The 17057-nt window shown below is 43.7% G+C and overlaps 1 protein-coding gene across 1 annotated transcript in view; it reads right to left on the reverse strand.

Annotated features, from left to right (window-relative positions):
• The window catches only part of LOC119168537 (endothelin-converting enzyme 2), a 260418-nt gene that overhangs the window by 146377 nt on the left and 96984 nt on the right, over positions 1-17057 (reverse strand). The window contains exon 7 of the mRNA XM_037419939.2: positions 12253-12383. Coding sequence (XP_037275836.2) covers positions 12253-12383 — 131 coding nt within the window. The remainder of the gene's footprint in view (positions 1-12252; positions 12384-17057) is intronic.

Here is a 17057-nt window from a genome sequence, read left to right on the forward strand (position 1 = left end):
GCCTAGGTGGCCAGACATCGTCGAGGAAATGCTGTAAGCGTGTTCCCTGAGGCGCTCATTAAAATATTGCCCAGTTCGGCTAACGTATAATTTGCCACAGGAGAATGATAAGAAATACACCACGCTATGAAAACATGGAACAAACTTATTCCAATGCTTAGTTGGGCAGGTACTGGTTTCCCGAGCTCCTGGGTTGATGGCCCTACACATGCTAGCCAGCTTCTCAGGGGTAGAAAAAACAACCTCGACATCACATTCGGCAGCTAACCTTTTTAAGTTGTGGGCCATGCTGAGGAACAACACACCTAGCTTGTTGCCCAATTATTAAGTCTTGGTCATCTTTTTGCACATTTCTACTGTGGTAGTAAATCAACCAGACATGCTTGTGCTGCTTTAGCAGTGCTGGCCTAACAAACTTACAAAGAATGTCCTCAAGCAGGTCCAAAAGTTTAGGCTGTAGCTTGTTTATTAGGGGTGCCTGTGCTTGCAGGCGGCAGCTTACCGTCTCAAAAGCAGGAATAATGTTATTTAAAACAGACAGAAAACTTTGCTAAGCTCTAAGAGCAAGAACACGAACAGTCGTTCTTAAGGTATTATTTATTTAATTGTTTATTTTTTTTCATTTATTTATTTATTTTTTATTTATTACATATTGCTGACATGTTTATAGGTCTTAAGCAATGATGGGCACACAGAACTATTTGCTGTAAAAGCATAATTAACATCACACAACATAATGACAGTGGTAATAATTATAAAAAGCCAAACAAAAAGCACAATGTAGAATGCAAAAAAAAGATAAAAAAAGCTTACTCTTCAACACTTTTGTAGAAGCTTGCAAAAAAACACAAGAAAACGTTCTAACATGCAAGTTGATCGAGCTTTGCGCACCACTTTTTTCACAGGCAAAAGCGTTGATTCAATAGACTTCTTTCTCTGTTGTCTGAACTGGTGCTGCTCAGTGTCTTCAGTTTGTGCTTGCATTTTCGGAATGTCGTAGTAGGTCAGAAATTGGAGACCTATAGTGGCATCTCTTTTTACTTCTTGAAGGAAAAACTCAAGAGTGGTGCCCACTTATTCAGAAGCCTCTCCAGGCATTTTCCCAGCAAAAGCCATTGGGTTAGAACATGCTTTAGAATATTGCAAAACTCCTTATTGTGAATTTAGTGAAACTCTTTAGGCGAACATTTTATTTCAGCACTTCTTTTTAAATAAAAACGCATGTCCCCAAGGTTTTTGTCCACCTTCGCTGGGAGACAAGAAGCTTATTAAATGGCATGTGCATCTTATTTTTGCAATGCTTTCATAAACCGCGCTCGGTTCGTGCTGCCACTACGCCATTTTTCTTGCCCGTCATCATGTTAGCATTGTCAGAGCAAAAAGCTATGCAATTAGACAATGGCACATCCAATGACACAAAACTGTCCAAAATTGACTTGGCAATGTTGGGCCCCATTGAAGGGCCTTCCAGGGCCCTTAAAGTAAACAGTCTGCTCTCAATAAGGCTCATTTCTTTTGCAAAGATCGTGGCCATGATGGGGCACAGCTGTGCCTGGATTCTGTTCGAGCCAGCAGTGGCAATTGCAAAAACTCGTATTTTCAAGGCACTCACCACACACTCTTATACATGGCCTGCCATTTCGCCAACAATGATTGTTGTCTTAGTTCTAGCACAGCCATAGCACTTCGCAACATTGCATTTTCGAAACATCTTCCGCAGCAAGAGTACCACGTGGTTGGAGACACTCAACGGAATGATTTTGTGCTCTAGCACAAAATCAGTCAACAAACATTTCGTACAGATCACTTCGTTGTCACCGTCTTCCTTGCTGAGAAACTGTTGCATTCGATGCTGTTTCTCCTGGCAATGAAAGTTGTTGGTGTGCTTTTCCGACGAAACATGAGAAACCACGTCAGTTCTGCCGTAGTGGGATATACTAATATCGCACTTACAGATGGTGCAGAACGCATGGTGCTCACCTTTCTGCAAGGCGATAACACAACCGAACTGTGCGGTATGGTGCTTCAAGAACACCTGAAGATATTTTTTTTTGCTCTTTACTGAGTGCCATGGTAAACAACGACGCGACACAACTCACAATTCAAAAATATGCTCAGAGAAAAAACAGCATGTCAACGGTGTCAGTACTATCACTCAGCAACACCGGCATGGAAAATATAGCAAGCATAATCCCACGCTAGTGCCACCATACCTTCCATGCGCCTCACAACTACTCGAACATACATACTCGAAGAAATATTCGCAAGCTTACTTACTTTAGCGACTGCTCCGCTTCGTTGACTACATTCATCTGAGCTCTTTAACGATGCAGTATGTTGACAAATGTGCCCTCACTATCTTTACCATTCAGTGAAAGCTCGTGTTCCCCCACACACTCAAACTTCATGATGGGCCACATTTGCTGACGCTCTCAAGTTTCCATAAATGTTAGCCACACCTGAGAAAGATTCAGGTTATTGTTAGAAGCAGAACCATTTCCGCTCGAGAATCGTTGAAGGTATTCCACATAAAAGCACAAGGCTTTTTATGTATCAGTGATAGTTCTGTCTCTCCCGCAGGCAGAGAGCAAGTTGTTATTTCACAGGTTGTGATCAGGTAGGTTTGCACTCAATGTGTGTTTGGCTATCTGCACATGTCTGTGCCAATAAATTTTGATGCACAACATGTTCAATAGACAGTCGAAAGTTCGAGCTTCTCTTGACCCCTTCCCTCGTTTTTTCATCAAGCAATATCAGCCATATTTTTGTGGCCTGTGCAGAAACAAAGAATGCAGCTTAAGGAAACGTGCCAAGATTTTCATTTCTTTCGAAGTTTTTATTTCTGAATGGTCTGCACTTGGCAGTAGAGTTTACATGCAATGGTGAATTGCACGTGAAAAAATGCGGTATCGATACAGACCCAATCACACCACTCACTCCCGCAAAAACATGTGGGAAAGTTTTTTTTTTTTCATTAGAAATAGCCAACTTTTTGAAGTTCTTTACACTGCGTGTGTAGGCCGAGCATAGGCTGATAAGCAGTGCGTAGATTCACCATCACTGCCAGCCTGCGCGCCACAGTTGTGCTCAGTTGTTGTGCTGTATTGTCATGAGTGCTCTGGAGCAAAAAAACCTTTTGGCACTCATTCACAGCAGTACTTAAAGAGAGTTACTGTCAATGCTGAGAAATTGAACAAGAGCATCAAAGGCAATACTAGTTTAGAGTTTCTCAAAGAGTGGTGCAGTAGCCAATCGATTAACCAAAGAAGTTCACTTTCACCAAAAATGAACATTTACGGTGAAAAAAGGTGAAAAAGTAGTGACTGTTGAGTGACCCAATTTTCAATCGTCCAGCATAGTGATGTAGCTTTTACGGGCTGAAGTTGGCACACTTTCTGTGGCTTATAACATATTGAACTCACAAAACCCGTGTCTCCACATTGTAATGCTGAGGCAAACTTCTCAGCCAGCAAGGCCTGGCTACAAAAGTTCACTATAATAAGTGAGAATGTGTACTCAGGCGATTTCAAATTAATTTCCATACCGGGTTTTTGTTTTCTAATAAACAGTTTTTGGGTGGCTGACCTAAATTTGAGTCAACTTACAATCATAAAGGTACAGTAATTGCAGAACAACACACTGAATGTTCTTCAGGTTGTTCTGTATAGGGCAGCTTAATATTACAGTGAGAACAATGCATATTACCTCCCAAAGAAGCTGCTCTGTTCCTGTGTGTACTCTCCTTCAAATAAAGACAAAAGCTGTATATTTATTTTATTTTCTTTCTTTGTTTGTTTTTATGTGTGATATCTAGCTACAGTGGGGAGAACTTAGCTGAAACGGCACCAAATCATGGTTGGTGGATCTCAGGATCAACAAAACCAATTTCTTTTTACATTCGCCAACATTTGTCAACGCAGGACGTCTTCCTTCTACTTCGGGAAGAGGTACTCTGGAATACAACTGTTGGTGCAGAACATCTCGTCGTAGCTCTTGATTTGAAAAGTGCATTGACACTATGTCCCATGAGCTCATCTTATCTGAGCTAAATTACGTCGGTTGTGGGCAAAAGATATATGACTACGTTCGCTCTTTTGTAACCTCTCGCACTGCTACAATAGGCCTAGGCAATACACGCTCAGATCCGTTTCCTATGCCCAATAGAGGCACACCACAAGGGGCGATACTATCTCCTCTTCTCTTCAACATCGGCATAAGACGCTTAGCAAAAAGACTAGACAGCGTTTCAGAGCTAGGGTACGTATTCTATGCGGATGATATTACCCTATGGGCCAACAGTGGCCCTTCGGGACAAAAAGAGCAAATCCTACAAGACGCAGTGACCGCTGTTGACGACTTCGTTTATCAGATCTGAATGAGCTGTGCTCAAGATAAATGTGAATTTATTAGAGTCTGAGGCAGAGTCCGCCGCATTCACGAGCCGGTCAACCTCTTTCTAGGAGACCACAAGGTAAAAGAGGTACAGAAAATGTGAGTCCTCGGGCTGCGGCTACAAAGCAAAAAGCGAGTAGACCACACCATAAAAACCCTCAGAATAACGGTGAAGCAGACCTCCCGTATGATTTATAGAGTCACCTATAATGAAAAGGTTTCAAGGAAGCCGAGACGCTCCGGCTGGTTCAGGCTTTTGTCCTCAAGTCGGCTAACATATAGTCTTCCTTTCCAGGAGATCAATAAAACCGATTTAAAGGCCCTAGATGCGTTGATACGAACATCGTACAAGGCGGCTCTCGGCCTACCACTTGGAACGTCCACAGAACGTCTCGAAGCCCTCGGTATACACAATCATTATGAGGAGTTACGCGCAACGGTGCTCATTTCTCAACGGGAGAAGCTTAACTTAACCACTGCTGGGAGAAAATTGCTACGCCGTGTAGGTTACCCAGCTCACCCTCAGTATGCGGGGGAGGAACTGGAGTCCATTGCTAAACAGCTACGTGAAAATATTCTAGTATCCCCTATTCAAAAAAACATGAGCCCCCGATTTCACAAAGGTCGTAGGAGTGCACATGCTCGCAAGTTACAGCGGCGATCGGGAACAATCTGGACACAGTGTACACAGATGTCGCCCTATGCGGCACGAACAAGTACGCGTTCGCAGTCGTAGGAGCGGTCCCGGGTCAAGGCCTTTTGACTTACGCGACGGCACGAGCCATGTCCGCGAATAACACTGAGGCTTTAGCTATCGCGCTTGCTATTAAAGCTAAGGATATTTTGGGACGATCGTCCCTTGTTCTCACCGATTCCATGGTCGCATGTAGACTCTTTCTCACGCGCAGACTACCACACAACACCATTCGCCTATTAGGACCGGACCTAACGCAGGGCCATGCTATCATCTGGTACCCGGGTCACGCAGGACTCGATGGCAATGAGAGAGCGGACGGCGCAGCTCGTGCTTTAACCAACCGAGCGGCCTACTACTCCGACGACAGCCGCTTTTTACCGCGAGATATCTTTGAAAACCAACGGCTTGAGCGACGAAGGTACAGTGTACCACACACAGCTTTAACCAGCTGGAATTCTTATGACTGGTGCCGTATACAAACAAACACATATCCAAATCTTTCGTTGAAGCATGCCATTCACCCAGCGATGTACAGCGATAGTTGTCCGTGGTGCGGAGGCAGGCCCACCCTCGCCCACATAACGTGGGATTGTCGGAAAAGGCCAACCGAAATTAACTCCCCGAAAATAGTTGGCAAAATATCCGCAAGGGAGCAGTGGGAGACTTTTCTCACTAGCGAGGATCTGGGAGTGCAACTAGCGCTCCTCGACCAGGCGGAGCGGGCCGCTAAAGCCAGTGGAGCCCTGGAATAGGGGCCCCACCCAGATGCTCCCCGTATCTTTTTTTTACTTGTTTTTTTTTTCAAATAAACATTTAGTATATATATACATGTATATATTTACGTTAATGAAATCAGTTTTTGTCCTGCTGACCTATTATTTGAACATTCTTCCGCACTCGCCATGCTAAAAAGAAGCCTCTCAAAAGCACACCTGGCAAAAAAAGAAAAGGTTGAATTTCAATGTAACATGCTTTGAGTAGAATAACGAAGTAAATTGCCAACTTTACAGACCTTGTTAAAAAACTCCTGTTGAAAAGCTCTTCTATTATGCAAGAGCGCAAGCGGACACAGAGATGAAGACGAAGATCAACAGCAGCATTCACCATGAACCCTATGTACATACACTAGTACATACACACCGACATTGAAGTCGCCTGTAGGTGAGAGTGGCACGTGGCTGTGCGTTGTTTGCGCAGCTCATCAAAACTTTGACAAAGACTGAAATGTTCAGACACTGTGGACGGGTTCTTTGCCAGCAGCATCTGAAAGGCATCGTCTTCAATGCCTTTCAAGATATTCCTACTCTTAACAGCATCGGCCATTGCGACATCAACACAGTTACACAGGACGACAACATCTTCAAGGTAGCTGGTGAATGTTTCACCATACTGCTGTGCGCGGCTACGCACCCGTTGCTCGGCTTAAAGCTTGCGAACAGCGGGGCGCCCAAATACTTCCGTCACGTGCATTTTGAAGGCAGCCCACATCAGGAAGTCACGTAGGTGGTTTCGATGCCACTCGCTGGCGACACCGCTTAAATAAAATGACACATAGTTTAGCTTTGTGGCGTCATCCCAGCGGTTGATCATGCTCACCCATTCGTATTCAGCGAGCCAGTCTTCAATATCCTCCTCTTCTGTACTGCTCAAGATTGGTGGGTCACGTTGACACGATGGGCCAGAGCAGACCAATGTGGGCAACAGGACAGTAGGTTGTTGCTGCGGTTGATTTAGCACTTCCTCCGGCATTGCAGAGGCTGGCTTCAGTTTCTGGCTTGGAAGTTTCAGGTTGCCGCTACCCCGCACCCACCACTTGTTACAGGGGTTTATTGAGCTTCACAGCGACCGGCAAGACAGCAGCAACAGCAGGCAAAGCGTAGCCAGGAAGCGAACAGCCGAGCCAGCCAGGCGATGGCAATGCGCTTCTGCATGTGTCTATGTTCTTCCTCACACTACTAACACTTCAATTGCAGACATCCCCTGGAGAAATTTGTAAGTGGCATGGATTCTGGGAATAATTTAAGGCATCAGTTCACCAGCATGAAGGGCTCATGAAGGGAGAGAAATTGCAGTACTTAAGATACTTACTTAGCGGTGCAATGGCAAAAGCGATCGAAGGCCTTCAGGCAAATGAAGAGCTTTACGATGATGCCATTGACATACTCTCAAGTCATTTCGGGAACAGGCGTCTCATAGTTCAGGAGCACGTGTGACATTTACGAGAGCTGCCAAACGCCACGTGCTCCTATGACGTCCAGAGCCTCATGACCTTGTATATTTTGTCTAAAGCCACATACGCAGATTGAAATACTTCGGCTAGTTATGCCACAATGATGACTGACACATTTCTCAAAGCTTTACGAACAGACATCGAGGTTGGATACCACCGGGATCAAGCCAGTGGTACACCATCTTCCAATGAGGCACCTGATAGCAGGCCCCCCATTGGCGCAGATGAGGACTTGCAAGGTTTGCTCAAATATCTGAGTATGGAAAAAAGATGCACCCGCCTTGGAGTGAACAGTGCTTCATCTTCTCATCCACCGACTGCAGCAGCACTGTGCACGACTTCAAAGGCAGACAACAAGGCGTGTTTCTTCTGTGGTTCATCGAACTATATTATGGATGACTGTACCTACAATATAAGCAGAGAATGAAAACTGAAGAAGCGGGACTTCCGAAAACCATTGTTTTCTTAGCTGTATGGTAAGTCACCGTGCCATAACCTGCCAATGAAAGCTAGAATGTAGCAAATGCCAAGGAAGACACGTGTCTTCAATGTGTGATCTGATATAGAAGCCCAAGAAGCTCAAAAATCCAAGTAACCCCAATACAGTCCCCACAGACGGCTTTCATACAAGTTCTTATGCCAGTCTTGGCAGAGACGTTCTTCTGCAAAACTTTCAAATGTAGGTTATAGAGCACACAAAGTAGTACCGTATTTACTCGCATAATCCTCGCACTTTTTTTGCCAGAAAATCGATGCAATGTTGGCGGGTGCGAGAATTGCGCGGGGAAAACTTTCCACGAAAACGCAGAGAGCGAAAAAGAAAACGAAGTGGCCGCAAATCGGGATTCTCACACTAGCAACTTACAGCAAGTTTGAGAAGTACTAATTAAAGCTTACCTCAACATTAAGAGCACTGGTTCAACACAAGCCAAGATTTATTTGAAACACTAAAAGTGCAAGCAAATAGCCGAGAGTTAGAATACCAAACGCAAAGCTTGTGGGTGTTGCGGCCGTAGCGGTAGCATTTGTCGCGCAACAGGAGCCCTCAAAAGGTAAGCGTAGAACGTCAGTATTGGGCTGATGGCTATTTAACAGGATCGTCCGCAGTTTCCTTCTGAAGAAACAAAGTTTACAATCAATCCCAGTTTCAGGCACACGGCAGGCCCAACGCGTCTTAGTGGCTTTCAGCTGCTGTCACCAGTAGCGAACACAAAACTTGTAGGCTTCGAAGAGCCTACCAGCGGCCCTGTTGCCGTTTAGCGCATGATCCATCACTTGCAACTTGAAGCAGCTGTGTGGCTTCAGTATTACCCCATAACGTGCCAAGATTACCGACACAACATACAAAACACGCCGCACGTGCACTGGCCACTTCGGCTTGGCTTGAATTGAATTGAATCTTTGTGCAATAGTACGCTTGATGCTTAAGAGATGGCGCCAGATGGTGCTCACTGTCATCATCAATGGCTGGAATGAGCAGACGACATTCTTGCGGCAGTTTCGGGGGGTGCGATAATTACTCGAGGAAAAAAAAAATCGTATTTTTTCTTGGGAGATGTGGGGGTGCGAGAATTATGCGAGTGCAAGGATTACGTGAGTAAATATGGTATGCCCACATCTGTGGCATAGCAGACAGTGGTAGCAAACGCACCTTTATATGAAATGTTTCTAAGGTGCTCGGACTGAAACTAACTAGGACGAATTCTCCTGAGTATAAACATCTTTGAACAGACAAAGTTCCATTCAAGGCTGCGCCACATCATAGAAATTTGATTCCATACTCAAATCCACAGCACGGAACACTTGATTCAAGCTATTGAGATTCCCTTCAATTGCAACGATGTAGTATAGGAACCAGTGAGCCACGAGTTTATAAGGTAGATGGAAGACAGTGGGTGACCCATTGCTGACAAGCTATTCTACCCTGGAATGGCCACTGTACCTCGAATAAGTTTCTTACTTAGAGTGGATCACTTGTGGAAGTTCATGACAGGACAGATTTGACGTTGCTCCGATAACCGAGACTTGGTCTCTCTTGGTTCTCTACCTTCGAATGGATGTTTCAAGGGCTACTTTTTTTTCAGTACATCGGTCAACTTAGCCTCACAAGTGAACACCTGAACTGAGACGACCTACAAGGTACTATGAAAGTTTTGGGCCAATAGACACGCTATTGTCTAGGATCTATTACAAGCCGCACCATGCCATCATACGAAGTGAGTAGAGTACAGTAGAGTAAATGGTGTTCAGAATTGCATCAAATTCAAGAGACAGCCATCAATTGCTGGGTAGGTGCTTCTACAGGAGATGGAACTGCGCAAGTACACCTGTTTTGTAATGCTGGTCAGAAAGCCAGCACCTTCTTGAGATATGTTGGACAAAGCAAAACCGTCGCTACGGTCCTCCTAATGGCTAAGTCAAGAGTAGCACCTTTGCACAAAATTACGCTGCCCAAACTCAAACTTCTGGAAACGGTGCTTGCAACTAGGTTGGTGACGTTCCTTCACTGTAGGCATTTGTACAGAATATAAAAGTGACCTTCTGAACTGATTCCACCATTGTTCTGCATTAGATTCGAAGACTGCCATCTCAATGGCAACAGTTAGTTCAAAGTAAGGTGTCGGAAATTCAATGCAGCTTTGACAAAACTCGTCGGCGACATTGTCCTGGCACTGATAACTCTGCAGATTATTTTATATGGGGCATGTCATTGCAATTCCTGAGCCGGGACAAACTATAGGGGCAAGGTTCATCCTAGTAAAGAGAAGAGGAAGCAACATGATAGCAACGCTGATTGCACCGGGTACTGAAACAGAGTTGAGCGAGTCCGTTGTGCAAGTTTTATATGTCGAATTATTAGGGCCGATTTTCAACCTGGGAAGATACTCCGCTCTCACTTAATTCCTGCTAACTACAGCCTGGGTCTTGATGTTTATCCGGAATTGCCAAAATGCACGCCCTAAAGAGAAATATGCGAGCATAACAGAGAAGGATATGAACAAAGCTGAAGACTGTTGGATTAGGGCAGTGCAAGAAGTATACTTGGAAAAGATTGGCGACCTCAAGAAAGGGAAATCGCTAAATCAACGATCTAGTGTCAAGACGCTCTACCCTTTCCTCAATGTGGAAAGGCGACTACATGTAAGAAGCCGGCAACAGTTGACTCAAGAAACAGAAAGAGTAAAGCATGCTATTCTCTTGCTTCCACATCTTGACTTCACTTAACTCCTGGTATGTGACTGTCATCAACAAGTTGGTCGTGGAAGTATACAAGACACGCTCACTGAAGTTAGAGAGAACTTTTGAATACCTCGCTGAAGACAGGTTGTAAAGAAAATTATTGGTGAATGTAATTCATGAGCGAAGCATAGAGCTAAACCAGCGAGTGCCCCTGTGGCACCCTCTCCAAGAGAAAGAGTGTGTTTGCTCTGATCCTTTTCAGACTGTGGAAATAAATTTCGCTGCTCCACTGTATGTGAAAGTGGACAGTTCATCTTTGTAGAGTTACACAGCTATGTTCCCGTGTGCTGTCACAAGAGCTATACACTTTGAACTGATTTACAGTGTATCAGCCGAAAGCTTCATGGCAGACTTTTGAAGGTTCACTTCACGACACAGATTACTTGCTGTTATATATAGAGACAATACACAAACCTTCAAAAAGATTATAAAAAATCACTTTTTTGTCGAGTGCATTATTTATTGGCAAGCTTCAAGAATATTGCTCTCAAAGAAAGCTTGAATGAAAGTTTATTATAGAAAGGGCCACATGGTGCGGGGGCTTCTGGGAAAGAATGATAGGAACAGTGCAGTGCACCCTGTGAAATATTCTCGGTCAGCAAAGGCTCACACCTAAAGAGTTAACCACAGTTTTGTACGAGGTAGAAGCCGTTATGAATTCCAGGCCCCTCACATACTTATCGTCGTTACAAGAAGAAGCAGTACTGAGCCCACCCCATTTCTTGACTGGTAAAACAATCACTGGCATTCCCTACCACAAGCATGATTTAGACATTTCAAACTGAATGGCGACACTTATGAGAAGATGGATTAACCGTGCAGAGCTGATTGAGCCCTTTTGCAGCAGTTGGAGAAAGGAGTACTTTATCAGCCTCTGTTCTGCACACCACGATAGTGTTCAAGCTCAAGATTCTAGCCGTCTTAAGCAGAGTGACTTAGTGCTCGTGTATGAAGATAAAGCACTGCGACAACTTTGGAAGACTAAAAGAATCATAGAGTGACAGCGAGGACGGGGTCGGAACATTAAAGCCTGTTCTGTAAAACTAACCAATGGCTTTGCCATAGTAGGAGCAGTATAACACCTCTACCCCATAAGATTTTTGTTGTCCTAGATGACTCGAACTGTGTACCTTTTCGAGGGTCGGAGAATGTTGAAGAATTCTTCTATCATGCTATAGTGCGAGTAGACACAGAGAAGAAGACGAAGATCAGAGGCAGCATTCGCCATGAACCCTATGTTGGTACACTAGTCAGCTTTTCTGTAAATACATTCCTTAGCTGCATTGCCCATGAGACCCTAGACATTTTTTTTTTTATAGGCATATGACATTGGTTGCAGCTGCAGCAAAAGCTGCAACTTAAAATGCTCTATTTACTAGGAATAAGCCCTGCTGTTTGTGCAAAGTCACCTTTTTTTTTTACGACAGATGCCTAAGTGCAAGAAGAAAGACACAGTGATGTTGGACCCCGTGCATGCTCATGAGGCCATGCAAACTTTGCTGATAATATACCACTGCACATGCAACAGGACATGGATGACAGAAGCTGGCATCATAGGTTTCTCTCTACTCACTTGTGACCTGTTCACCTGTATGACATTACCAAACCACATAGCCCAGCCATCTATGCATCACTGTACAGTGAGCGTGGCATTCAAGCCAGGGTCGCCTGTATTCTTTTATATTTCGCTGACCTGTTGGATGGTCTCCTGCACGCGGTTTCCAGCTGCCCTGGTGGCATAAAGATAGCCCACAGCATGGCGCAGGTAGTGGCTGGTGTGCCGAGTGCACTGCTCCCACCACTCTTCCTCGGGCTCTTCGTCACCTGCATCCAAGAGCATGCAATCATTTAATCCTTCTCACGCTGGCATCCTACAAACACAGGATCTTGTGATTGTTGCAGCTGCAAGACACAGATGGCAGAGGCAACACATTTAATGGCCCCTGACCCCTGGCACAGTGCAAACAACCTCTGTTAGGAATCCTGTCACAACATTGTCATGCCAAGTCGATCTGCCATTATGAACCAACTTGAAAGCAAATCAAGATGCCCCAACCTCCTTGCTGATTGTTATCTATGCCAGATGAGTACGATAATATGGTACCATTTTATTCCCAAATCAAGATGCTAATTATAATGTACATCTACAGCAACATTTTTAAAGATAAACGTTCTTTTGGGGATACTTGAAAACACAAATTTTGGTCTGCCTGTCACACAATTCAGCCTCTAAATACATTTATGTGGTTATCAACAGATATAGTAGACAAATGCTGTGATGTTCAACGCTAAAGACTGACACAGTCCCAACTGCAAGGATGACTTCAAGAATAAAAAAAATTTTATTTTTCTTCACAACCGATTTACACTGCTGGGCGTAAAATGACGTCATTTAGCTATTCTTATAAAGCCAACCTCCTCCGGCACCCATCTCTCTGTGCCAAAACAACAGGATTTAAACTTTTTTTTCCTTTTGCAGTGACGTTTTATGTGGCTAGGCCATTCTGTCTACTCGAAAAACTTTCTATAGAAGGTTTTGGTGTTTCTAAACAAACTGGCTCGCGTCGAACGGCCTGTCCAGAAAAAGAACTTCTGGTGTGCAACCTCTCGCAGTGCTTTTTGAATGGTCCCAATAGCGTTGTGCGTTGCCGCTCTGCCGCCGCTGCCCATATTTGCTCATGCCATTAGCGCTGCCGCCAAAGTTCTAAAAGAGAATACGCCGCCTCGCTATAATTGCAGCGTGCTGCCGCTAGTCTTATTGTAACCTGGTAAGGTAATTTGGGCATAAAATACATCATTTCACCTTCTTTTCTGCAGCCTTAAGATGTCTCAGGGTGGTATTTGTGGTGTTTTGACTACTGTCTCGAGTCACAGTTCTTCTGTATATAAGGGCCCAGGCATTCGGATGCTGACCCGCAGGTCGCAAGATCGAATCTTGGCTGCGGCGGCTGCATTTTCGATGGAAGCAAAATTGCTGTAGGAGCCCATGTGCTCTGATTTGCGCGTTCTGCTCAGTGCTTGTTCCGCTTTTCTTTAGTATTTATGTAGATGATAGAGAAAAAATTATCGGTAAATTAAACTTAGAATGTATGCAGATGACTGGATTATCTGTAGAACCAGCTCCAATACTCAAGACAAAAAAAGCATTTCTGAAAAGTGTTTTTTTTTTTCACCGTTTTGCAATGGGAATGAAACATGGCAAACTTCAAAAATAGTGTCGCAGCCTTTCAAATAAGAAGCAGACATTACTATTTACATATACTAATGGCATTGTAAGACTAGTAGGTGTTATGTAGTTTAAATATATTGGTGTAACTCTCACAGGAAATTTCAAATGATGCATGCATGTAGAAACAATCTGCAACAAGTTTTTCCAAAAATGTTGGTGTCTTGACGCACATTAAGGAATTCGACAAAAAAGTTGCTGACTCACAGCGCATAACAGTTTGGTGAGACTCGAATATGTGGTTGTTTGGTCACCTCACCAGAAACATAACATAACGTTGTTAGGATCTGTTGAAAAAAACTTGAAGGCTTATGCAAATATTCCTATGCTTCGAATATTCAAAGGAATAGTTGAGTATTCGAATTCACTTGAATTTGAATTTAAATTATTGAATATTTTCAAAGTATTTGCAATGAACGAATAAGTGTATAATAGTCTGCCTGTAAAGGTAGTTTCACTGCAATGTAAAATGAAAAACCATGAAAGCACCTATTCAAAAAAATTTGCTCTGCCGCGAAGCCCCCCTTCAGATTTAAAGGGGCCCTGCAACACTTACTGAGCATGGTCAGAAAACACTGCCGATCTGTAGTCGAGGCTACTGAGAACACGCGAGGCAAGTATTATAGTGCAGCACGTGGCCAGAAATTCACAATGAATTTTCAAAGCTGAAAGTTGCTCTCTTCCCTCGGCAAATGACACTACAAGCTCAAAAATCCCTTGTCACAGCCAAGAAAGAATATACGGCTCTGGTCATAACCATCGGTTGATATGAGCATGGCGTGCTTGATGTTGCTGGACCGCCATTGGAGGCCACCACTTGTCCACAAGTATGTGCGAGATCGCACTGAGAGGCAACATAATCGAAGAAAAAACAGCGAGAAAAATTGCTCAAGGCCACTAGGTGCTCCCGATGTTTTTTTTTTTCTTTCTTCATGCCATCTTTTCCTACTTAGCTTCTAGCTCTTTTGACGGGACGACAATGGAGAATGCAATTGCAGCATGCGACAAATTTTTGGAACTCCGCTTTTACTGGACTGCTTCTAGAAATTTTGCGGCGGTAAATTCGTGAGGCAACAAGCATATTTACTGGCTCCATGACTACTTGAAAAAGTGCTGCAGGGCTCTTTGAAGGAACATGTGACCCTCAAACCAATCGTTCACTTTATTAAGCTTGTTAAGACAGATTGTATGCCTCAAGTATAATAAATTTTAAAACATTCACTATCTTACAGGTTCTCACTTGCATCCTGCGAAACTACTACTTAAGGTTGTTTCGACTCCCTTTGAACGAAAAAAAAAGGCATTTGCATAGAGCCCCTATTTCAATTCAAAAGAAAAATTGTGCAAGTTAGTTGGGTCGTGATAAATATTCCTTTTTTTGTGTCATACATACCATTCAAATTCGATTCGAAATATTTCGATTAAAATCACTATTCGCTTTGAATTTGCTTCAAACCTAAAATTTACTATTCGCACAAGCCTAAAAAAAAGCTAACCTGCTTATATTCATCGCTATGACCAGCGTTTTTAGCCTAGTTCGCATGCTCATGTTCTGTAATCTTGTCATCCTCTTGTATAAATAACATAGTTAACATTAGTTTGGATCAATAAGGTTGATAACTTGGCTAGTTGGTGATTAATCATTTTACCGTAAGGTTAAGTAACATAGTTTTTAACATAGACAAGAACAACAAGAAGAACACAACACTTGCTACACTCACAACTAAATTTATTACAGAAAAATACTTCATATATATGCACCCACGCTGATCCCCAGCGACACAGATATGAAATAACAGGCACTGAAAACTTATCAAATATCAAATTTTTAAGCACTTAATGATAAAATATTTGCAGCACGTGTAGAAATAAGGTTAACGATATGTACATGCTTTTTGACCCACGAAACACAATATGCAAAAATGTGCCATCGAATATTCCAGCCTTATCACTGGTCTTCATGCAAGCTATATCAGGAATAATCTCGAGTGTTCTTGTCTAGCGGGCAATTTTAATAGAACAATCAACAAGGATCGTGAACGTTCTCGAACAATAATGTACAACGGGCTGAGCATTCCTGATGCAGGTTTGTGAGCGAAAACCGAGTAAAAAAAAAGTGAAAATAAGAAACGCGCGTGGCAATACAGACATACATGCTGAGAATCTGCCAGGAACGTGGCCAACTCGCACTAAACATAATATGCACTACGCACCCCCAAGTACATAGGTGGTGGGGGGTGAAGGTTAGTCACAGCGCCCCCCCTCCCTATTATGTCAATGTATGGGGCTCACTTTGCGCCTCCCCACTCTCTAACGCCCCCGCCTCCCATGCGCACGCCTAGGACCAAGTACCGATTTGCATGTATTTGCGTGCACCCTCACCACCAAAGAAGGAATAAATACAGTGCCACTGCATATACTGCTGCGGCGGTAAATTAAACGATTAAACCCAGAAGCCATATCTATTTTTTTGACAATGTTCAGATATGATTGGCATTCTCACACAAATGTCTTATGACACGCGGTGGCAACACCTAAGAGCAGTTCGAAACTACTGTGGGCAGTGCGGAGTTTGGGATATGCAGTCAACGCAGCGACTGACATAGGGATATAACGGACATAAACGGCTGTCCGTGCTAACTGTGTACCACGACCTACCACTTGGCAAACCTGACAGGATTTTTAGCATTTCTTAGTAAACTTCGGCGACTTTGAGCGTATCTATTTATCCATCTAGCCGCTTACGTTTAGATGCTCTCATGGTCACCCGCTTAACTTGGCGTGAACCAAAATCAGCATCGGAGGGTAAGATGGTTTGACGAATATTACGTGCTAGTTAAGACATCAATAATCTCACAATCCAGTTGCGTACGTCACCAGACACTTCCCGTCAGACAGCGGCACATACAAACGGGCGGGTATGTGCAGCTGGTATATGTGTATGTGCTACAAGTGATTGACACTTAGTATCTACCTAGGAACAATGAGAACACACATGGGCGATTTCGACGCGTAAGCTTTGAAATACCCGACATCGGCAGCGTCATCCCAATGATGGCATATAATAAATGTCAGTGTTAAGAAAAACCTGAAATAGACAGCGTCGAACCCCCAATGAATGGAAATAATGAATTTCAGGGTCCCAGCAGGAATTGAACCCAAGCATTCTGCGTGAACGTCAAGCATTCTACCGCAGAGGTACGACAGGTCTCAGAACGACTTTTCAAATAGACGCTAATCTTCAATAGTAGTTGCAGTGCTGCCCACCTACT

Source organism: Rhipicephalus microplus, chromosome 3 (assembly GCF_043290135.1).
Source record: "Rhipicephalus microplus isolate Deutch F79 chromosome 3, USDA_Rmic, whole genome shotgun sequence".
NCBI classification, from domain to species: Eukaryota; Metazoa; Arthropoda; class Arachnida; order Ixodida; family Ixodidae; genus Rhipicephalus; species Rhipicephalus microplus.